The sequence below is a fragment of the Rhodnius prolixus genome, unplaced genomic scaffold (genome assembly GCF_049639745.1).
Source record: "Rhodnius prolixus isolate KJV_2025 unplaced genomic scaffold, Rpr scaffold_6, whole genome shotgun sequence".
Taxonomy (NCBI): domain Eukaryota; kingdom Metazoa; phylum Arthropoda; class Insecta; order Hemiptera; family Reduviidae; genus Rhodnius; species Rhodnius prolixus.
The window spans coordinates 42,391,263-42,416,077 of NW_027411634.1; the positions used below are offsets into that span (position 1 = coordinate 42,391,263).

Genomic DNA, 24,815 nt, shown 5'->3' on the forward strand with positions numbered 1-24,815 from the left:
ATTTGTCGTAAATTAATGCTGTTCATCTGAAAAACTGGAGTAGTACGACGCTACAGAAGGAGGATTGGATAATTCGTTCTAATCAGAAGTGGTAGGACGTGAAAATGTACTATAATTTAATTTTGCCTAGTATTTAGATGAAAGTTAGCATTAAGGGATTGAGAACCAAATTAAATGTAGCAAAAATTACCTGAATTCTCCATTAACTACTAATTGTTAATTAATTTTAACTATTAATTATTAATTGTTAAAAACTATTGTAGCTTCGCAAATATTATGGTCCCACAGAGGTTTCTTTAAACAAACTCAACCAATAAATGTAACAATATCCATAACCTATGAGCAATAACCTTTAAAAATTGAGCGCGATGAGAGCGAAGAAATCAAACATGTCATAACGATTTGCTCTACTCTCTATAGATAGTGTTGCTCTATCTTCGTTTTGCTCCCTACTATGCGCGGTCCCATATGTTAACTTGGGTTTGATTTCGCCGCTTAGCTCTTCGCTATCATCGCCGCTTCACTATGTTTCCAGCCTTAAGCGGTAATGGGGGTGGACAGTATTGAACTAATCTTTGTGGAGAACGAGCCGAAATCTGCACCCACACACTGATCTTAGTGATTTGCCGATATAGCAGGAGTGTACATTTTTTTCTAGAACCTACCAAGTGCTTATAGTGGATCCCATCTTTGGAATCTGGGGAGAGCGAGTTGTGAGAGAGATTGGCTCCAGGAAGTAGTCCTAGATCTACTCTAGACTGCCGGCTCTCCTGTTCCAAGTGCTTCCTTAAAGTGCAGATCTCCTATTATTAAGCCACCGTCTGAACTTCCGAAGGCTAGCCTCTACATTCTCAGGCAGTGGCAGTGGAGAAGAGAAAAGTGCATTATGATTTAAGTAATTTAAAAAAATAGAAATATCAACATAAAAATAACAGAGAAGTATAGGTGTTGAAATTTAACGATCTCAAATTTAACTCTAATTTTGAGTCTCCATTTTTTTCCTTCAACATTTTCTCGAGCTCCATGGAATTTAATAAAAAATTAACTATTAAAAAATTGAACTCTTTAAAGAATTATCCATTTTGGTGATAAAGAAATTTAGAATTTAGAACTTTACAAACCTAACACATTTACACGCTAAACTCCTGTAAATTTAGTACCATTGAACACTGTCTCTTACTCTACAATTGTCAACTCAAGTGAATTTCAGCAGTAGGGTTGGACTTATAGTTGTTCTTTAAGAACATTAACAGACAGATGGGACAAGTTAGTAATAAAACTAAACTGATGTACGTACATCACCAGTAACTGATCACTCATACATGACGATATATTTAATTTATTCCAACAGAGTTTTGAAATTACATTTAAAAAATCCATCAGTCCACCACCAATTTTTTCAAAGAGCCAGGTACGCCAAAATATGGATTTGTTGGATCTTGCTGAACGATTCGTTTGGATTCATCGCATCTTTCAGACAGTTCGTTCAGATACCACTGTCTTCGTTTTACTTCTTCTTCTCTCCACTGCTCTGAAATTGTAAACCATAATCACTTATTAATATTTCTGAGTTTTATTCTGATTAAATGTAGTTGCTCTACACCAAAACATAACCTACAATTAAGAGACTTTTATCAGGAATTGAAATTATTGCAACAAAAGAGATCGTGTGGATTTCCAAACAAGTGGAAACCACTTACCGTTAATCTCGCGCACAGCAAAGTCCCCACCGTAGATATCTGGCACCGTGGCTTTGTCCAAGTCATGGATCACGTCTTCAATTCCATTTGCAGTGATGTGTATCTAAATGGAATAGAGATGGATATTAGCCATGTGTACCACTATGCACAAACCATCTTCAAAAACTGCACGCTCACACACCTACCCGGCTTCTAAGCTTCTTCGGAAAGAATGGCAGCACTACGTTGTTCAAAAGCATGGCTATGAAAGGAGGCGTGTTGATCATGGAACTCTTGGTGAACCGCATTGGCAGCGCTTCCTGTCAACACATGGTTACAAAAAATGTAGCTAGCTCCAAGGATGTACCTGCCAAATTTTTTTTTTACAAAATAAACCTGATTTTTATTAGTTTATTTCGACTATACTCTGGCTTTCATACTCTGGTAACGCACTGTTCTCTTCTCCACTGCTTGGAGAGCCTGAGAATGTAGAGGCTAGACTTCGGAAGTTCAGATGGTGGCTTAATAATAAGCGATCTGCCCTTTAAGGAAGCACTTGGAACAGGAAAGCCGGCAGTTTAGATTAGATCTAGGACTACTTCCTGGAGCCAATCTCTCCCACTACTCGCCCTCCCCAGGTTCCAAAAATGGGATCCACTAAAAGCACTAGGTTCTAGAAAATGTTTACACACCTACTACATCGGCAAATCACCCAGGCACTCAATGTAATCCGAGCATAAAATCAGCAGGCTAAGAACTAAGGCATAACTATTCCCTGGTTGCACTCAGTTAGTTCCAGAGAACTATCGTTTTTACGAACGGACATTATCATAAAATTTACCATCATATATTTCATGAAGTCTTTCAGTAACAGAGGATTCACTTTCAAGAGTTGTGCGGTGACCTTTTCGTAGTCTACTAGCAGATAAACTTGCGCGCCGAGGCCACCCTCTCGCAGCCATAGTTCTATAGCGTTTGAAAGTGTTCTCAGAAAATACAAGAAATTGAATTCTTCCTGGCTGGCTTCTGTGACTCCGCCGAAGACCAGCACCCATCTCTTTCCGACCGGAATTGCTGGACTCAGCGCGAAAATTCTGCAATCAGTGAGGAAAACAAAAAATTGGAATTATCATAGAAAAGTATTGAAGCTGTTCTTTAAGCGGAAGTGTTTTCTTACAGGTGTGGGTGCGGATTTCGGCTCGTTCCTCACAAAACTGACCACCCCCATTACCCCTTTATACAAGATGGGATAAAACGTAAAAAACCTTAGCGGAACGGATATTTAACGTGTAATATAAAATGAAATTATTGAGGAATGTGTGACGACACAGCTCTCTCAGATGCCCACGAAGACCTAGCCTTTTTGAAACTAAATTCAAATAAAACCTTTAGTTTTGCCTAGAACTCCAGAGATAATGGTCATTGCACACCTTCCCACTCAATAGTCAAATATTTTCGTACTTGAAAAGGAAACGCTGAATGGCAATTGTACATTTTTTGATCCAAAATCGATTGCAAGATAATGTTAGGCCTTGCACGTTCCAGTCTTTCAGACTAGTTGGATTCCTCTCAGATCATTGTGGTTTGAGGATACCCCTCCATACAGTAAGTCTTCTGTCTGATCCCTTCCATAGGTATCTTAGACAAGGGAGGAACCCATCCAACTTACTCTTATGTAATTGTTTAAGATGTGCTTAAGAATAGGAATAGATTGATGGTGTAGAAGCTTCTGCATTGGGTGGTTGCTCGCTTTGCTCAGTTCGCTGTGACCTAAGGACCTCAGGAGCTCAGACCATCCTAGCTCAGTTGGTGCTGTTAACTGGGATAGTTAAAGAGCCGTTCCTTCACGCTCCCCGATGATAATAATGGAAATCTACATGTGGGCGAGAGAACGCCAAGGAAATCTGGAAGTTTTTTGAGAAAATCCCTAAAACTGAAAAATAGAATTTGTAAAAATGTAAAGGTTCTATTTCCGCCCACCGACTATAACGAAACTATATTGCAGAGCATCCCTCAGGAGACAGTAAAGGAAGTAATAAGTTAGGAGGTGGAGACGATTAGCAAACAGCAGACAGGCACAGAGACCAATTTGTAAAAATAAATTTTTCTTGTTCGGAAAATCTCAAGTTTTTAGGAGGAAATTCAAAATTATAAATCTTCATAATCGCGGTTTCTTTCCTTACCTGTGTAAGGAAAAGTGGAAATGTACTTGCTTCCGGTCTAAATGCCTAGTTAAGTATTAAACAAAAATAAATATCGAAAATGACTTACAGCAGCTCTCTCATCTTGACACAGCCAGGATCCAAAGGGTCTCTGTTGTCGAAAAGTTCACTGTGACTCCTGTACGTGTAATAGGCGTCCAACTTCCTCTTTGCCTTCTCCAGACTTCCTTTGCAACCTATTAGGTACAACGTCAGAAAGTTGTCATTCTCTGCAACAATATCAGAATGATAAAAGTAGATGAGCAATATCTGGGCGGGAAGATTATAAGAAAGAACTACCTTTCAGTCTGCAAGCGGGCAGGTGATGCTGCAGTTTCAGCCATTCCTTGATCTGCTCCAGATCTGAGTCCAACTGTTTCTCGGTGTACCCACACTCCACCAACACTGCGTCTTTCTGTTCTCTCGAGAGTCTGAACATCAGAAATTCAGGGTTGAATTATGCGTAAAGCACGAACTGCCTAGTTCTGGGCCATCACAAGTATGGTATACTCTGATGAAACACTCTGGTAGCTAAGAATAAAAGTGACAGCAAAGATTTGGAGCTCTACTGAAGTGTAGGCTGAACTTGAATTCCTTTATAAAATATATAATTAATTAACAATCTTTGGGAACATCCCCTCTCTGCAGCGAAACTTATGAACTCCCACTTCAAGGCTGCCAAAATTATTCTTTAATGATCTTAAACAAAGCGAAATTAGAAGTAACTGTAAAAGTTGCGCATCAATAGCGATGTACCTAAATTTAGGTACAGTATGCCCTCCTTGAAATAAAACCTTTCGGCGAATTACACGCCGCTGAAGAGCCCATCCTGGTAACTAGTTAGACGCTATGGTCTAATACTCTTTCACCTTGGACTGTGAGACCTTTGTTGTAGGATTAAGAACCATACAATACATTAAAACGGTAGTTTAGAAAAGGCATTACCTTTATTCTTTCCCTAGAATCCTGTTTTAACAATGTTTCCTTTAAAAAAAGTTTCACATATATACAAGCATTCTTAGTTAGTAAGTGGCTAACCTCTGCCAATTAAATAATCTGTAGGAAAATTGCCATAATTAAATGATTGCCAATATCATATAAGGTGTTGTTAGAAAAAGAAATTCATCTCTTCATACAGAACAGCAATAAGGAACCTAAACATGTATTACAGGGGGGGGGGACTCAGTTTGAAATAAGACAACGCAGTAAGGTTAAATAAAATCGATTCTCTCGAGAAAAAAAAACCGTGGAAAAATCCATTGTGTTTCCACTTGATGGGTTGCGAAAGTGGGGAAAATTCATTTGATTAATTAGGGCCAAAGCAAAAAGAAAATTCTATATAAACTTGGAACAGACGGAAGCTTTGAATTTACAGTTTCAAGGAGAATAACTAGAACAATAGAATCTACACAATTAAGACATTCAAACTGCATTAATCAGATATCAGTGATGAGTTGACCTTTCGTTTTGATTGAAGTTCTCAACATCTACCAAGATGATATTGAAACCAGGCTGATTCTGTTTCATTGAAACTCATCTATTCATCCCGTCCATTCAGTTAGCTCTACGTATCATTAAACTTGAAGCACATATCTCGTATATGGGAATATAACTTCTATTTGAAACAATCTCGCAAAGAAATGCCAATAAGTGAGGTAAATGGATGTAAGGCTGTGAATCAAAAGAAGGCTTAGGACCTAAGCCTCAGGTAGTGAAAACTAAATGCAAAAATTTGGTGTGGACTGGACAGTTTCCGGTCTTCTAGTGAGAGAAATATTATATCAATCTTGAGTATTCCAACCAAACTTTATCGGAACCGTTGTGCTGATTGTGTCAGGAAGAGGAGGAGACGGCCTCACACCTATTGTTCGATTGTGTCGCAATCGAGCGGTTGTGCTAAGAAACCATTGGAACGCTGAGGCCGAAGGAGATAGTAGCGCAAAAAGAACTAGTTAGGAAAGTCCTCCACCCCTTTTAGTTAGGGGAGGTTTCGTCTACTAGATCCAAAAAAGAGGAAGGCACAATAAGCCTCTTGTGGCTGCGGTGCCGTGGGGCACAGGTCCCATCCCATCTACTATTCCACTCTATACTTGTTGGGCATTCCAAAAGTGAGTGTTCATGGAAACAGAGGCACACTGTTCAAAAAGTGTATATAAACATTGTTTCCAATTAAAAATATATATATATTTTACAATGTAACTTCTTTGCATTACCTTGTTAATATGGAAATAAAGCTCCAACCATTCAAACCATTTTATTGATTATTAAACAATTCAAAAAAAAAAAATTACAAATATTTCGATGTACCCCATATTGGTAGACATTGCAGCAGCATGGGTAAGAGGCATCCATTTGCAAAAACAAATTTCAGACTATATATAATATTTCAACCCTCTTTATTTTATTTACAACTGCCTATTGACAACAAGTAAAGATGATTACGTAAATATTTGAACAAAATTCCTTGAAACTGAATGAGGGCCATCCAACGATGACGTGTCTAAAAATAAAATTTAAAATTAAGGAATACAAGAAATATCCTTTTACAAACAAAGACAAACATTTTTTTTCCTTTACAAAATTTAGCAAATTTTTAATTTAAATAAAAAACAAATATGATAAATGTATTTAAAATGGAATGATTTAAAAAAATGGACAAAATACTAATAAAATTAAAACCAAAAAAATACAGGTTATAATAGATACCTGTTTTAAAAAACTAAAAAGGGTAACAATTACAAAATAGTTGTTAAATTTTAGGTACAGTTTGATTCTAATTTAAAAATAATAATATTACTAAAAAATAATTTTAGTTTAAGAGAATGGACTAGCTAAACAAGTCGATTCTCAACATTGTTTTTGTCGCGGCACACAATTTTTACAATTTCAAAATTTGGGGCGGTACACTAACAATAAGATAAGTTTTGAAAGTATTTTACTTATCCCATAATACTCTGTGTAAAATAGTGTGTTTATTTTCAATATAAAATAATATGTACTACAAAAAACAACAGTATATGTTTATTAAGGGATTAATTACAAGTTAATAATAAGAATACTTTTAATGAGAAATTTGAGCTTGGTATTTTTTTTGATAATTACAGTTTATATTTGGTCGTATAAATGATAATGCTACTCTCATATCGTCTTCTACATTTAATATATAATTTTAAATTGTATGCATTTCTAAAATTTGGTGGCACGCAAAAGTGCCGCGCGACACAGTGGTTGAGAATCACTGAGCTAAGTGGTAAACGAATACTGGATTCCAGGTTCCTATCCAGATGTTAGCCCTTAGTGATTCTCCTCCAAGGAGGTTCTTACAGTTCGCTGTCCGGTGATCAACAGTGTTGTCTGTAACCAGAGAATAGTGACTGGAGGCCACAGTAGTGCACTGGAAAAAGCCTAATTACCTTAGATGTTGACGCGCCTTAACAAACAGTTCCAAGCATTGATTTCCGACTGTTTGGGGTATGAGGAGATAAATTCAAAGTCTCTCCAGTCAGTTGGCTGCGTGAAGGGCGCTCGGAAGTGACTCCAAAAGGTCATTACTGACTGAACCCTTCATTATTCTTCAAATTGTATATTATCCAGCATTGAAGAAATTATCACCATCTAATAATGCTTGTAAAATACGTAAGTTTCATTAAAAGGCAATCCGCCATATTAACATGGCAATTTTCTTGGCCCACATATAAGCAGTTTTTTGTATTTCTTTATTTTCTACTTAAATCGTACCAATCACCATTGGATTTCTTTTCCCTTATAGCAGGGATGGCGAACCTTTTTGAGACGTGGGTCAAATTTTGTTCATTTTTTTTTTTTTAGTACTAGCTCTTGGGTCACTAATGCCCATTTGCGCAAGAGTTAAACTGAATATTTTCAAAACTAAACATCTTTAAAATTCAGTTGGCTTAACTGGGTAAAACAACGGGACGAAATAAGTGGCTATGGAAGTCTCTCTTTTTACAAAAATAACCTGAACAAAACCTTACAAAAGTGTGTTTTATCTGAAGAAAAATCTAAATATGGTTATTTGCTTTGGGTTGTCGATGATTTTTTTAATAAACAAAATATGAGTAAAATTATACATTTTATTTGATATTTTGTTGTACACTTTTGCTTTATTTCAAAAACTACAAAAAGCATTTGTCGTCATTTGCGTTTTAGAACTGTAATGATCAAACTAAAGGTTATAGGATAGCATTTAAATTGCTTTTGTGTCCAATGCGTGATTTAAAAAAAGTACAGATAGAATATAAATTATCCCACACAATTAGAAAATCTAAATCAACCCGCGTAAACAAACAAATGGTTGGCTAGCAATTGTGGGTCAGTGTCTGACCCGCGGGTCGTAGGTTCGCCATCACTGCCCTATAGCAATAAATAAGAAATTTTCATATAGAATTTTTATTGCGTAATCTGTTAGAAATGGAGATAATAAAATGAAAGTTTAAGTGACACAAAAAGTTAGTTAACTTTAACTCTCTATATCTTCTGCCTTATTACCATCTACAGTGTTCATATTTCCCTCAATCGTGGTAATAAAAGTATTCTATACTGGAACAAAATTATTTTAAACTTTTGTTCCATTAGAATTGTGATATTTAAACTCACAAGTAAAATTTAACTAATTTTTTTTTATTCTTATGATTTCAGTCACAATATCACAATTTTAATCGAAACAGAATTTTGGCATTTTATCAAAACTTTAGATTACAACTATGGCCATAATTGTGGATAAGGACACTGTTGATGCCTATCGTCGCAGGCCTAGGCTTAGTTTTTATTTAATTTAGCACAATTTAAGTCTCATTTCAAATTTGATAGAAATATGCAAATTTGTTGATGCATCACTGCGTGAGATTTCGTGGTGATTTCTTGAGATTACCCCTACTAAAATTTTTTGTTATTAATTTAATTTTAATTAAAGCTTTTATATTCCCAAATTATGGGATTTTTTTTAAAAAAAGTTTATTTGGATTTTATTATAGCAGATTACCTGGAAATTATTTCTTTCGCCTAAAGAACTTGCTTCTCTGATGCTTTGGAACGAATGTTCCTGATAACATTAGTTACAAATAAGGTTGTAGTTCCATTTTTGTGTGCAAAATTTGAAGAAAATAGTTGAGCAAATCTTAAATAAAGAAAACTCCATTCGGTGAGTGGTATATCTGGTGGTACAGACATTTCTGAAGATAACTTAAGTTCTCTTAAATTTTATTTGATCGCAATACTGGCCTTCTTGGTGAGAAACCTTATTCCTGAGAGAAATGATGATTATAATATGCACATATCTATCTTTTTTATACAAATTACAGCAAATTTACAGCTTTTAGAACAGCATTCTGCTTCTTATTTAATAATTATCTATCTTTACTATCTATCGCCATTGTCTTATAGATATTGGTAACTAAATAACTGCACAATCAGTGTGACCAAACACCTCCCCATGGAAATTAGCGCTTTCTTTGGATCTTCTTCCGTAGTATGCATTCCAATTAACCCGGTGGTATCTCTTTTCTTCAGTCAACAATTAATTTCTTCAAGGATCCAGGGACACCAAAGTATGGATTTGTCAGATCATGGGGAATAATTCGTTTAGACTCCTCGCATTGTTCAGACAACTCGTTCAGATACCATTGTCTGTGTTCTTTTTCTTTGTCCGACCAGAATGCTGAAACACAAGAAGAGGTTTCTTCAAGAATTACGCTAAGACTCTTACACAAGTACAAATTGGTTGCAGGTTAGGTTGAGGAAAAGTTTGTTTAGGCCAGGTAGTTTTGATTTCCAGTTATTGCAATTGTTACAAACAACGATTCGCAAATTGTAGGTTATTTTAATAAGTATATATCCTTGGAGCAGACTTGGAAGCTTATTTTAAATGTTCAAACTGAAGGAATGTATGATAAGCGATGAGTGGACGCCCCTTTTACTCCCAGCTCTTTGTCTGGAACTTTCCCAAGGATGATCAAGAAATACAATTTCTACCCAGAAAAGTTTCCTAAAAAAAAGTTGGAGTAAATGAAATGGAACAGGGAAACTGCTCTTAATTGTGTAGACCAAAAGCGTGCCAGCAAGTTTGGTACAGAAGCTGCGCAGGGCGCTAAAGATACGGACATCTCCGAGTCTCAGAATGATTGTTTTTTATAAATATGGACTTAAAATATAGATTTCCAAGTATATATTCTTAAATTGCTAAGCTTTATTATTGGTTAAAATCTAGTAATAAATCATTATAGTAACTAATTTTAAGAGATTTTATAGTATATATAGAGATTTTATATAAAAAAAAGACGTCAACATCTGAGGTAAATTAGCGCCGGAAGTCTTTACTACTCTCTGAAGTCTATTTATCCCTGAAAAGTAAGAGGCTCCAGGAAGAAACATCTAGACAAAACTCGAATCCAAGATCACCGTCCGGGAATCCGCAGTAGGGACACTGAATTTTTCCTCCATTATTAATCATCTTACTACCAAATTCTATAAATTGTAGGCAATGCTCAAACTTTGCCTGGAAATTCCCCCCTCCACCTACAAAAAAAAGTGGTAACTTTACCAAATAATTATAAACTTTATTTACGCCCTTTACAAAGAAAAAGCCTCTACCTTTTTGGTGCTTTACGAAATGAATTTTACGCACCAAAGATGTACTTTTTTTTTTTTTTCGTTATCGAGGACTTTTCAAAGTTTTATTTCCTGTGATTACTCACAATTGAAAATCTTCACAATTGCAGTACACCTGTTTACTAGGAATTTCCCGGAAGTAGAAAAAATAAATAAAATGGTGAAAACTGATTTTTAAAGGACATACCACTGAGCTGTCGCAAGGGGGGTAGTTCTCCCCCGTAGTCACTCGGAACAACGCTTTTGTCAAAGTACTGGATCACTTCTTCCATTCCATTCGCAGTAATACACAGCTGATCAAGAAACAATGCATTGGTCACAATGTAAATCAACATTCTCTATAAAAATATTCCATCAGTTATAAAAAGACTTACCTTCTGTTTGTGCTTCTTTGGCAAGAAAGGTAGAATCATGTTATTGGCGAGCGTCGATAAATAAGGAGGCGTATTGATCAAGTAAACCCTTGTATATCTTAGAGGCATGGCCGTCTGCAATTTTACAGTGATTAATAGTAAATCTGCTGTCACCAATCTCCAAATACTTAATCAAAACTATCATTCGTAAGATCCTTAATTCCAAACTTTCTTTAAACTCCGAATTATCAAAACACACATTGTACTAAAGTATTTAGTATTTAAATTGTGCTTTAGATTCAAACAGACCCCGCAAAACGGCCCTAAACAGAATTAAAGAACCATAATCACCATAATAATAAACATCATTCAAATAAAGTTACAAAACAGCTGTTTATGGAGAGAATAGTGGTAGCCATTTTTCGTGAAAAAACTTCCGGTTGGAAGATGTAGCCGTTAACTTCCTGCCATCGAGTTACTCAAACGAAACTGAAAAAGGAACTTCCTGAGCTTTAGTGTTCACACAAACTCATCCATAAATGCTAGTTTCTTCTTTAATGTGAGTCGAAAATACAATTTCAGTGTTTGCTTTTTGATTACAGGCTAACAGATTTCTGAGATCCACAAAACGATTCTCTTCATCTATCTGCTCAAGAGATTGTTGAACCTTCGGGCTAATGCAGCGCAAGAGTATACGCAAGAGAGACTCTTTAGCACTTCGCTAAAACTTACGAGACCACACAACTTACCAATAGATAGTGAATCAAATCCTTCATCAACAAAGGATTCACGGATAGCAAATCTGTGGAGGTAATTTCCTTAGCGTCCATCACACTGCACAGTTTGGACAAATAAGGCGACTGCCTCAGCCATAGTTCTAATACGCTCACAAATCGACGTGTATAAGTGGCGAAATCCACCTTATCTCGGGGTACATTCGGTAATCCACCACTGAAGATTGATCTTATTAGTGTTCCTTTGGCTAGTCGCGGCGATATGGCCAAGAACCTGGAAAGACAAAATGTTCTCTCGTTAATTTGTTGTCTAACCGAGTGGGTTTCAGTTATTATTCACAAAGTTTAATTGTTGAACCCAGTTGCAAAGACTTGATTCAAATGACTTTCCTTCACCTTGCAACTTTCAGATTGGTGAATTTAGCAGACAACGTACAAGTCTATCCCACTGTTCTCTGGTGGCCAAAAAACAATTGGGACACCCTCCTAACGATGTCTTCTGATACTAGACTAGAAGTCTAGGCAATAAAACGTGGTAAGTAGCTTAACATGTAGACATGTATTGGACCATTCGTCTAAATGGCCTGTGGGAGTAAAAACAAATTTTTTTTTTAGGTCGAAAAAGCTCTTACAATCCTATACTCATCTTGATAAAATTTATTGGAATGTCTTTACCCCTAAAAGTATGAGACACTTGAAATTAGGTCTCTAAAGGACAATCAAATGCACATAGTACCTTAGCCAGGATATCAAGTCGTTCCACCTTGTTTAAACCAAGTAAAACTTTCTTCTTCAAAGTGACACTGTTTGTGGAGCTGTTGCACCAAACATTTATTTACATGCTAATTATTTGTACCAGTAACCACTATGTATTTACAATCTTATTTTTGACTTAAAAAGTATCCTTCATAAAAGTAAAAATTTTAATATTAGGCCAATTAACTTCTTTTTTAGTAAAACAAAAATTTGTAGATTTTTGTTTCTTAAGAAACTTTGCTATGCTTACATCATGTTCGACATGTTCTGATATTCTGGATCCAATGGGTCTCGACATTCAAATATCTCGCTGTGGCTTCTCAACGTATAGTAGGCGTCCAATTTCCTCTTTACCTTCTCCAGACTTCCCTTACATCCCATCAGATAGTTCTTGAGAAAGGAGTCACTCTCTGGAACAGTACACAAGAAACTAAGTAGACCAATTAGACGGGCGATATCAATGGGAAGAGATATCAGTGAGAAGCGATTACCATTCAGTCTGCAAGCGGGCAGGTGATGCTGCTGTTTCAGCCATTCTTTGATCTGCTCAAGATCTGAGTCCAGCTGCTTCCGGGTGTACCCGCACTCCGCCAACACTGCGTCTTTTTCTTCTTCCGTGAGTTCCTCCATCAGCATTCTGATTACTGGTTGCTCTGCCCTACTATTTGTTGGCACTGTGTCGCAAATCTGTGGTCACTGCTAATATTTAATACATTTGAACGATCATATTGATCAATAGGTTAATAGAATGTTATACACTAAATAATATCGTACCAGAGAAACAATGTGGGTTCAGAAGCGGCAGAACATGTAACCTTTCTGTTTAATTAGAATCTACACTCAGATCAAAAAGAAACACCCTTTATGCTCTATTTATAGATTTTCGAAAAGCATTCGACATGTGAACAACAGAATAGCACATAGCAAAAGTTGCACAATTTAGGAATAAGAAGCAATACTCATTGAAGTAATAAATCAGCAATAGTATAATTGATCTTCCAGGACGAGTTCCTCAAGGAGAAGCATTATCCCACCCTTACTCATCTCGTATCTCTCTGACTTAATCATTCACTTCAGAAAGAATGAATGTTTCGGGGTAAGAATTGATTCGCTGGAAGATGTTCTTGGCTTACTATATGCAGATGATATTGTCATCTTTTCAGATCTCCAAAAGAAGTAGAACGTCCTGTGGATTATTGTAAGCTAAATTGTCTGGAGATTAATGTAAATATAACCAAAATAGTTGTGTTCTGGCTCTCTCCTCGCTCTGGAAAAGTATCACCTTTGACCCTTTGAAATGAAGTTGTGGATCATGTAAATATCTTGTATAGTTACTATTTCTCAACATGACTCACTTACGTTTCTCTAATTGGATGTAAAAAGTAAATATTGCTCCTATTTTCTGTACCAAACCTATGTATGTAACATGTAACCTTTTACATAAATTCATTATTATTAATATTTATTATTAAAGTACCATAATTTTTCTGAGTCTAGGTAAAGAAGTGTAGATCGCAGTGGGTTTATGTGATTAGTACTGAGGCCGGCCAGCTGTAGAAACAAGGTTTAGTATGTGGATGATGACAAAATGGTAATGTTTTTATCTAATACCGATTTTGAACTAAAAAGAAAGTTTTATCTAATCACTTCGCTGGCGCTTTTTAAGTGTGTTACTGAAGCAAATTGAGTTACTTACTGTGTTTAATCCTTTTTTTTGTTATTTAACATTGTATAGGTTAAGGGGTAAGGGTCAGGGGTTCAAGGTGAAGTAAGTGTAGTGTGAATAACCTATTCAACGAACGAAAGTCAACGAACTTTATGAGAACCGTAGATATGTTGAAGATGTTATTTCCTTCTCGAAAACGATCTCGTCGAATTCAGCAAAGATGTACGAGAGACAGTGTTTACAACCAAACTAAAATAGTAAAGAAATCGCCTACTTTTTCTCCGGGCTAACCTTAACGTCTCGTTGGGTACGCGTTTACATATTTAGGAGAAAATGACTGCTAAGAATGTATGAGAAAAGAAAAAGTTTTTATGTGGGTGATTGATTCATTGTTATAACGTAATCGAACTCACCAGTGAGAATTGCACACTCGCATGTGGACACTGGAATTCTAACTGACCGCTCCACTTTCCATCTCGACACTTAGTCTCCCTGAACTAGTTATCAAGGACTTCATCTCCCCTCCGCACTTCTTTAGGCTACTGACTTCTCTAACCTAGCTTTTGCTTTCTTCATAGAGCAAGAATCTGATTCATCATCGCAAATAGCAGTTCGGTGGTTCCCTAAGTGCGCTGTAGTGTGGCTAGCAAGCTTGAAAAACGGAAAATCAGAAGAACTTTCTAGTTGACATTTAGTTTACGAGCCACTTTAGCAATCGAACAATCAGCTGAGGGAGGATAAGATCGATCAATCGAAAGTTTACGCTTTACAGAAACAATTTCCAAATATTTTCAGTATTTCTTGAAAAATTTTCTTTGAATATGTTCAGCTAATCACCTGTAATACATTTAAAAGGCAAAAAAGTGAACAACCCTTATTAATTATTTAATTGGTCGCTAATAACTTTACTAATAATAATATTTATTATTCTTAGAAAATACAACTTTACTAAGAATTATGGGTAATAATAAAGGAGTTAGCCATTTAACGCTATCCGTAAATTAAACTTGAAAAAAATAAAAAAACAAAACTTTATTGTTTCCCAACCTTTTTTGGCTCACTTACCAACCACTTGGTAGTACATCATGCTAAATTATACCACTTGGTAAAAATGATTGTATTTCGTGAAGATTTCTTATTCCGCGTGTGTTATTTTATTATTATTATCTTTATACGTATAGTGATACAATGTATCTGTTACAAAGGTGTTCATGTTCACTTTATAAACAACTTTGTAAAGTGTAAGATGTTAGTTTGTAAAACTTTTTTTAAACAATTAAAAATTGCGTACATATTTTTCTCTTCAAAATTATTAATTAATTTACAAAGTTCTTCCTTTGGGATTATTATATTTGTGCCCAAAATCTTCTAAATTAATTTCTTTTTAGCATTCCAACTACCTGTTAAGTACCAATTAAATTTAATGTTGTTTGGATAGAGCTTACTCATTTCAATCCAGTCTCTTTAAGGAGATCTTTACATGGTTATCATTTAAGCTATGTCACAGGATAATTCTACTAAATTTTCTTTATCTTTTATTGATGATAATGATGTAGCTTTTCCTAAATTTTTCTTTAAAGAAGGGGTTTGAAATCCAATTATCATTTGTGATTTCGGGTTTTGGAAAATACTCCATGAAAGACAATTTTAATTCTGTTAAATGCATTATATTTTTTCTCATATATCTTGAGATAGACCAACCTTATTACTCTACATATTAACAACTTTACTGTATAATATTATTAATTAAAATAATTTTTATGAATTATTATTATAGGAAAGAATATTTTTATTCTTCGATTTTTTTTTTTAATTTTTTATGTCCGCCATTACTGATTATTTTTCGCGTACCACCAACCAGCAACTCGCGTACCACAGGTTGGGAAACGATGGTACTAACTATTCCGAACACTTTTGAAATTGTAGAAATAAATAAAAAATAAAAAAAAGCGTATTTTACAAGAATTTTGAAACCCAATTTCCCACCAAAACTTTTCATATCGATGTTTGACTGAATGAGGAAAACGTTCGTTGATGGAATGAGGATAAGCAAAGTTTTCAGTAATAACCTGCAATAAACTACACTTGACAGGAAATGAAGAATAATTATTTCAGAACGCGTGTAGGATTGAAGAAACAAATTGGTTATTATAGTTTTTACGAATTACAAGGAATTACAATCTAGTTTTTCTAACTAGTAATTACAATATCCTCTTTATTACAAAGCGCACTTATTGCCTTTGTAAAGTGCACCTTATTGCGCACTAAGTAAAAAATACAAATCGAACTGGGGACTTTACATCACTGAACACCACCTTCCAGTCTCTTCCTTTGGCAACACTGAACTAGGAGGTTTTTTTTTTTTTGATCGTGTCGAATTTGTTGCCACTAGAAATAACCTTGTTATGCCTACAAAGTTTCATTTTGGGTGTGTATTGACGGATTGACTGCTCAGCATAACTAATAAACGTGATTTAATTTTTCAGTAAATTAAGAGTTTGAGTTGATTGGCTTCAACGATTCTCTTTAATCGTGATGCACTTAATGCGTATAAGTAGTTCTACAATTTTTGTTTGGAACTTTGGCTTAAGGATATTTTTGGGCGAAGGAGGCGATTAGAGGATCCTTTTAATGGCTCACTTTACTGTAACTGGTGAACTTATGTAATATTACGGAAATTTTCACCTAAAAATCCAAATTTGAAGAATTGGCCGTTCGAGAGTGCATGTTTACTGAATAAATTTTTCAGTAGTTTTTTTTGCCGAATCGATACTTTTAAAGTGAACTACTTGGAAGTCAAACACTTTTCATTACAAATTGTATGTTTGAAGAGTACTGTAAGAGGTCATCACACCAGATTTTGTGGAATTATCCGAAAAATCGTCATCATCTAAACACTATTCTATTCCTTTTTCAGCATTAGGCTGTCGAATCTGTTAAAATAATCATCAATTATAGATCTCTTCACTGTAATGATGATGAAATGGTTGTATTGGTTAAACTGAATGGCAAAGAATTACAAATCCATAAGAACCTAGATGTTTGGGGTGTGCCGAATGATATCTCGTTGTCTTGTAAGTATATTTAGATTTTAACGCATGAATTAATTATCAAGCACAATACCGTAGCCTTGAATTTATAATACTTATTAGAGATGTCTATTTTAGTTCCCAATTCATTAATAGTTACCATTAACTTTGAAATATTAAAACTGTCCGGTAGGACAGTTGTATAAGGGTTGATCGTCAAAAACTGCACGAAAAAGCGTAACGTTGAAAAACACCCAACTTTGACAATTTTTTTCTCTTTTTCTATAAAAGATAAAATTCCCAAATTTTCTTTAAAATAAAGGGAAAACCCTCCTTTATAACTGTAATTTTTTTGCAACAACCAGAATCTAATAGGTTTCGAGAAAAAAGTTGCTAAAAATGAGCAAAAACGACTTTTTCAAAAAATGTTCTTGTTCTTCTTCTTGTTACCTTTTTTGTAAACAACGTAGCGCCTAAACGCGTGAACCGATTTTCATGAATGAGGTGTCATTCGATTCGGAATTTTATGTAGATGTGCCTTTTTGGGGTCTCGATGCTGTACATCGAATGGGAGAGGAGTTAGCCCCCTTTATGTAAGGCCCCCTCAAAAATTATTATTACTAATTACTCTGTAAATCTTGGCCCGATTTTGATAAAATTTGGTAGGATGATAGGGTTAGGGCTCCCCTACGTAACATTAAAGCGGCGATCAGCTCTTACACTTGTTAAGGGGAAGTATAGCAATCGTTTCAAATTATCGACACGTGAACCGACCGAAGTGTCATTCGAATCGAAATTTTGTACAGATTTGCACTTTAAAAGTCTCGACGCTTTGCCTCATAAGGAGGGGAGTTTGCCCCACCCAAGTGAGGCCCTTTCTAAAACTATTATTACCAATATTTCTATAACGCTTCGTACGATTTTGATAAAATTCAGCTCGAATAAGTGGTTAAAGCTCCTCTACGTTGCTGATGCTCTTGCACCTACTAAGAGGAAGTACTGCAATCGTTTAAATTATCAATGAGTGAACCTATTTAAATCAATGAATTGTCGTTCGATTAAAAAATCTTTGCCTCTTTGCCTTTTAGGGAGAAGTACTGCAATCCTAGTTTATTTTTCTTACTCCTCTTAAAAGGAAGTACTGAAATCGCAGTTTAATTTTGCTATTTACGTACAAATACCTTCCTATGTTATTCAAAACGCTTTTTCAAAAACATTGTTATTGGGGATGGTTTGGGGGACCGCAACTATAATCATTCTTTAAAAAGATCTCTCCAGTGGTAGTTACGGTTCCGACTGAACACCTTATCAGGTTATAATTATAGAATTGCTTATTCCAAATTTTAAAAAATCTGTAAAGCGGATATGTAACTTTGTAAAATAGACAAAAAGGAAAATCTATCCAAAAGGTACAAAAATCTCCTTAACAAAAACTTACAGTTTAAAATGTTAAGTATAAGGGTTGATTAAACGCCAAAAGGTACACAAATCAGCTAGTACCCAACATTTCATTAATACTTCATTAATATTTAAGTAATTCTACTGCATTAATAAGTTATTTTTTAGAATTTATTAGATGTCACAGACCCTTATGCTGGCCATTTTCGTCTACAAAATATATGTTCAAGTAGCACTGTAGTTTGACTGTAATATCTAGTTATCTATAATAATCAAACTATTAATTACAGGTTAAAAAGAAAAACGTTACAAAAAATAAAAAAAAATTATGAGGCTAAAAAATTCAAAACTTTTTTTTAAAAGAAACTTCACAAACATACATCAATGATTTTCAAAAATCGTCGGTTTAAGTTCATTCTTCGATTAAAGTAATTGTCATTTTATGTTGTAGTCAAACGTTTATAATCATAGGTAATAATTATCTGGCTTTATCGCAAATAATATAGTTTTCTTCAATTACATTCTCAATCTAGGTATTCATCCCACAATGTTGTATATATGTAATATAAAATAAATAAGATATTCATATTTTTAGGACAGCTAATTATTCCAGTATTTTACTATAAGTAAAATTAGGAGGTCTAAATTAAATTACAATCGAGAAATCAATAATTGTTGTTGAATAATCTACTTGTTATAACTGTGTGTTATTTGTGCTCTCGAATATTTCGGTAAAACGAATTCAAGACAGTAGCCTACTCTAACTTTGTCTTTTTCTACTTTAACATGCATGTACATATATGTGATTTATCATAATTATAACAAAAAAATATTATAAATGAAGTGGCCAGCATAAGGGTCTGTGACATCTAATAAATTCTAAAAAATAACTTATTAATGAAAATTAATGCAGTAGAATTACTTAAATATTAATGAAGTATTAATGAAATGTTGGGTACTAGCTGATTTGTGTACCTTTTGGCGTTTAATCAACCCTTATACTTAACATTTTAAACTGTAAGTTTTTGTTAAGGAGTTAATAGCAGATTTAAATGCTGCAACAATTTATTTATGTGTGATTAAAAGTATTAACTGCGTATACTTGGAGTAATGTAACAGATAAACATAATCAAGCTCATAATTTTTTTAATGATGAATTTATCAGCCATCATAAACATCAATTCGTATTCTTAACTTTATATTTTGTTTTTCTAATCTACTTGGTAGGCTTAATTATATGGATTGTTACAGATGCCTGGCCGATCGCCCTGTCGTACCAGAATATCACGAGCACAAACATGCACGACATTCTGACGTACGTTACGCTCTACACCACTAGTGAGAATAAATATTTACAAAGCGCCACGAAAACAAAAAAAAAATAGCGTTCAATTTCAAGACCAAGATCATAAAATTGGTTGGGGATACACCTTAAGGAAATTGATAATTCCTAATAAATTTTGTAATTTTTGAAAATAAAATTATAGAGATCTGTGGGGGGGCGTGAGCAGTTATCATTCCAAGTTTATGGAGAAAATCTGCGCTGCCTTTATCTTGAAAAATTTCCCATAACCTTCTTAAATACCTTCCGTAAAATACGTTTTAGTGGTTGGCCGATTTCACTCGAACTTCGGATTCCAGCAATTCTTTAAGTTTATTGATGTTACCTTGGTGATGAAAGTAAAAGTAGATCTAAGTAGGAACTTGAAGAGAGAAGCTTAACGTGTAAGTTCCCCCTGAATATCGCCGCGGCCATTACAAAATTCTTCGTTTTTCGGCGGTATTTCGCCAAGGGAAATTCATCCAAAGTTTGAGGTTTTGTAAGGAGCTGCTACACCATTTCCGGTTCATTTAATCTTCCATTTAAACGGTGATCGTACTGAAAATGATCTTTCGATGGAGGTAAAGTGAAATAACAGTGTAAACATCGGGAAGGTTGCATTCCTCGAGAAGGTTGAAGGGTGTGAGACATTGTTTACATTCAGAAGAAAGAGTACTCAGTAAGATGAGAATTCCACAGCAATGTTTTTGGCTTTCTTTAAAAAAATAAAACCATTAGAATGCAAAAGGTTTTCATCTACCAAAAAGGTCATGGCCAGTGTTTTCTTTTAAGATTGCCTGGATAAGGGTAAAGTAAATAACTGGAAACATACTGCACAGTTCTTCTGGACCAACTGGATGGAAAAAAGTGTAAGAAGAACTCGCTTGAGTTGCAATACTACGTATTTCACCAGGACAATGCACCTACTCTAGAAAACAATGGGAAACTGAGTGATTTTGGCCACAAATTACAGCGAAATTGGCATCTTATTGTTCAGAAATATACTTAAAACAATAAATTGCTTTATTGGGGAAAAATATTAATTGTAAAACTGCATTTGTGAAGGTGAGGGTAGAAATTTACAAAAAGTTAAGAGCAGATTGCGTTAGTCAGACTCAACTTTCACCATTTAGTTGTGATATGAATATTTGAACTATGATTTAGGACAAGAAGAAGAAGAAGAATTTTATTTCGATGATAAATTCAGCACGGCTGATATCAGCTGGATCATGAAAATCAGAGAGGAGCTCCTACATCTGAAAATTATAAAAAGTGACAACTCGGTAGAACTACCACAAACCTGCTATCTCTGTAATTAGAGTAATTGGAAAATGTAATAAATTTTGTAGTCATTTGCCCTTCATGCAGTAGGATATTAAGATCAAAGTACTTTGATAAAATTTGTTTTGAGTAAGAAATGATTTTATATTTAAACGGTAGCAATAGGAAAATTATTGTAAATTACTATGGACTGGCTCAGTCGCACCGGTTTCGGAGGCAGGTGCTTAAAAGGTAATAGTTCTATGTTTGGAAACCTGAGCTGGAAGAATTGAGTGAAGCAACTAATCTGGGAGACATCTGGTTCCAACAGGACGGGCTGAAATCCCACACTGCTAGGATTTCAATGGCGAGATTGAGGCAAGTGTTCCCCCCCAGCGCCTCGTCTCTTTGAGGGGTGACGTGGAGTGGCCTGCGCGCTCACCAGATTTGAGCATTTGTGATTTTTTTTTTCTTTGGGGTACATAAAGGAAAAAGTTTTTAAAACATCGTCCACATACCCAGGAAGAACTTAAGGACCTCCTCAGAGAGGAAGTTACGGCAATACTCATCGAAATGTGCAGAAGAGCGGTTGAAAACTTCAGAATTCGCCTTCAAGAGTGCATCGCGGCTGACGCCGCCACCTACGTGATATCATCTTTCAAACTTAATGTAAAAAACTAGATTCTGTACTGAATTAAACAATATAAACATAATTTCTGTAAGTTGAATTGTTTTTGTTTTACATCCCTTTAAAACCGGTTCATACCTTTTGCACCACCCTGCACTTTACCTTGCATTACTTTATGAACCCTTGTCCATACAAATATTTCTTTTGTTTCGAAGTATTTTAGAATGTTTATATTAAATTAAAACAAATAAATTGCCTTTTTGTACTGTTTTAAACAAAGCCATGTTTCAATTTAGATCTGATTCCTATGGAACTCATTTTCCTTATAAATAAAAGGAAAATTTTATTTGTGACGCTATCACGCAAGTTAATGAATATTCAGGAACTTGCTTTACAGTATTTTGTTCACTTTTTTTTGTCACTAATCCAATTAATATGTTCTTAATGTTGATTATGAACTCTGTATTTATAACAGTTATCTACATTGATTTTCATTAATTTAAAACTCCACAACCCTCATTAGCATTAGCTACAACTTCGATAGAATTTTTTTAAAATGAATTTATAAGTATCATATTTATTATTATTACATTTTTTATAGAAATTAATACCTAAATATTAATATCTACACTAAAACCCTCAGCCTTCTGCCTGTTTGATGAATAAATAAATAATATCGATTTTTCAAAGTGACTCTATTGGTTTAATCGATCATTATCTAAGATTATTTTCAAGTTTCTTATTTGCATGCTGTTTTAATCTTCTAATCACTTCTTATCTTAAACGGTTCGTCATTTATAAGCACTACAGCATCAGTGAACTGAAGTGAATTGATTATACAAATCTTTATTTCGAAACCTCCATCTAAATCACTTATGTGGATAGTACGTAACATTGGACTGAGTAAACAATTTTGTTGACTTCCATATTCGATTTAAATCGATCAGATTACACGACTCTTTAACCAGAATGCCATTCTCATGCTCCTGAACTTGGACAACTACTGCCCGTAAAGCGCCCTGAAACAGTCACAGGAATAGCCACGACCTATCAAACTTGGTAAGATTATGGCAGCTTTATTTATTTGCAGTTTTACTTCATGGGGGAAGAAAAATCGTAGGGTTAAGAACTCCTAAGATCATGGAGACTTCTATTTAGAATACTACAAAGGACTTCTTCAAGAATTAAATTAAACTGTCAGGTTATGTTAAGACACAGCTGAGGACAACTAAATTAAATGGTACTTTAAAGTAAAGCCCATCTAAAACGAAACCATCCCCACTGCCCTAAAATGAATTCTCTTGGAAGAACTTGACAAACAGTAGTTCTATCGCTCTAAGAGTTTCCCTCTACAGTATAATTAGAGACACGCTGAGTAATCACCGGAAATTAAAAGACCGTTTATGAAATTCACGCTTCCGGTCACGAAAGCTTTTCTTTTTTTTTCAAATCTAGTAACTTTTTAAATCATTGAATTCCAATAATATTGTGAATGTGAATGGCAAAGCTTTTTGGAATACTCGTTCTGAACCATTTAACTATCTTTGCAGAAAGTATATTCATATTTATTTAGACCATCCATATTGGCTTTTTTCTGGTGGTGGTTTGATGTAAAGCTTTTTGGAGGGAAGAAAGCCAATTTATCCCTCTCCACCGGAAGTACCATATATAGAATATTGCATGGAAAATAAAAGTTGAAGATTTACATAGGTACAGTGACTTGCCCATCTTGCAAGAAAATTGAATGTATTTAACAACTGGGAAAAGTACGAATCTCTGAAGCTCACTTCCGGTTAAATAATATCCATTATAATCTTAGTACAGAGTGCGCTGGTGTAACCTCTAAACCAAATATGAAAAAATTGTTTCTTGCCTCTACTGTCCACCAACAGATCAATATAAAAAATTAGAAAAGTAATTTCGGAGTAGGCTTACTTACCACTCACTATAGGGTACCACAGTCGGGAAGATGGTCACTCTGCGGAGGAACTTCGCAGAGCTCGCTATTTATTTCTGTGCACCAGACGTCAAGGTCACATCCCCCACTTTCCCACGTGTCCGCACAGGTACGACAACTTTAGTAGGCACACTTCTCCCCTTCGTCAGCTGTCAAAGAATGGTGAATCCTGGGTCTGCTCAAATATTTTAGCGACAATTTTTTTTCAACTAGTTTTTGCTGTTTTAAATATTACGAAACGGTTCAATGCTTGATAATGATTTGTTTGTGAGGAAGCCTCAAAAATACACTTGCATCAATTGTTATTCCATATTTCGACAAGTCATCAAAAGAATTAGGAATTTCAGCAGCGACAATAGTTTAATAGTACAACAATGTGGGGTATCAAATTGTTTAAACAAGCGTCACTTGGAGCTTAACTTCAACAACCCCCGCCCCGCCAAGAAACCAACTTCTAGAAAAATTTTCCAATCAAAAGTAAAAATGCCCAACACAATATATAAATTACAATTTAATTAAAAAAAAATCGATGAAATAAAAAACATTAAAATCTGAAAAATCGATTCAATAAATTGCCGCTTTTCATCAAAATCGATTTGCTTCATATTTGAAATTTTACTTTCTGATTTTTTTTTTCCGATTAGTATTTTCACTTCAGAGGAATTGCTAAACTCCATACCCATCCCCAAATTTTGCAGGTAACGTTCCTAGTAAAATTTACTTTAGACCATATATATTACATGTGTAACCAGTATGAAGAAAATAGTTGACGCGTCAATAATAAAACGCAATACCTACGCTGAGTTTGCTGCGAGTTTTGTGAAAGACATTCTGTAACTAACCTGTAATTTACGCACTTTCTACGTTATCGACTTTTTTCGTGTTCGTAGCACCTAAAATTATGTGATTAGAACATTTGCCATGATTAAGGGCAGTAATTAGAGTTAGAGAAAATAAAAGAGGCTGCACGATAGTCGAGCGGTTAGAAGCGGGTTCCTTAAAGCTTAAGATGAATTGTGGTGGTGGGTTCGATTTCCGGTCTTAGTCTTGCACTTTATTAAACAGTAAACAGGGAAAATTTTCAGTAAACTAATTTAATAATCCTCCTTTCTCCTTGATATGGGATCCCCTAAGGAAGAGATGAGCTGGCAAATCGGGAAGACCACTCCCTAAAGTCTTAGCACTCCGCGCCCAAGAATTAGCATA

The 24,815-nt window shown here is 35.0% G+C and overlaps 1 protein-coding gene across 1 annotated transcript; it reads right to left on the reverse strand.

Annotated features, from left to right (window-relative positions):
* Positions 1–450: 450 nt before the first annotated feature.
* On the reverse strand, positions 451–14,811 carry LOC141460459 (uncharacterized). The gene is made up of 14 exons (XM_074140455.1): positions 14,430–14,811; positions 12,842–13,049; positions 12,601–12,760; positions 11,610–11,868; positions 10,882–10,995; positions 10,695–10,800; positions 9,415–9,557; positions 8,883–8,942; positions 4,181–4,337; positions 3,951–4,110; positions 2,521–2,773; positions 1,886–1,999; positions 1,701–1,803; positions 451–1,531 (listed from the first exon to the last, which is right to left on the reverse strand). Exons 2-14 carry the CDS (start codon positions 12,984–12,986, stop codon positions 1,380–1,382), a joined length of 1,926 nt encoding a protein of 641 aa, XP_073996556.1. The 5' UTR covers positions 12,987–13,049; positions 14,430–14,811; the 3' UTR covers positions 451–1,379.
* Positions 14,812–24,815: the final 10,004 nt, after the last annotated feature.

What these genes read in the sequence shown, in the direction of transcription:
- LOC141460459 (XM_074140455.1), bottom strand. Translation starts at nt 12,986, where the DNA reads ATGCTGATGGAGGAACTCACGGAAGAAGAAAAAGACGCAGTGTTGGCG. An exon ending in CAAAGAAGCACAAACAGAAG is followed by an intron (nt 10,801 to 10,881) that starts GTAAGTCTTTTT and finishes TTTCTTGATCAG; the next exon opens with CTGTGTATTACTGCGAATGG. An exon ending in GTCAAGATGAGAGAGCTGCT is followed by an intron (nt 2,774 to 3,950) that starts GTAAGTCATTTT and finishes CACTGATTGCAG; the next exon opens with AATTTTCGCGCTGAGTCCAG.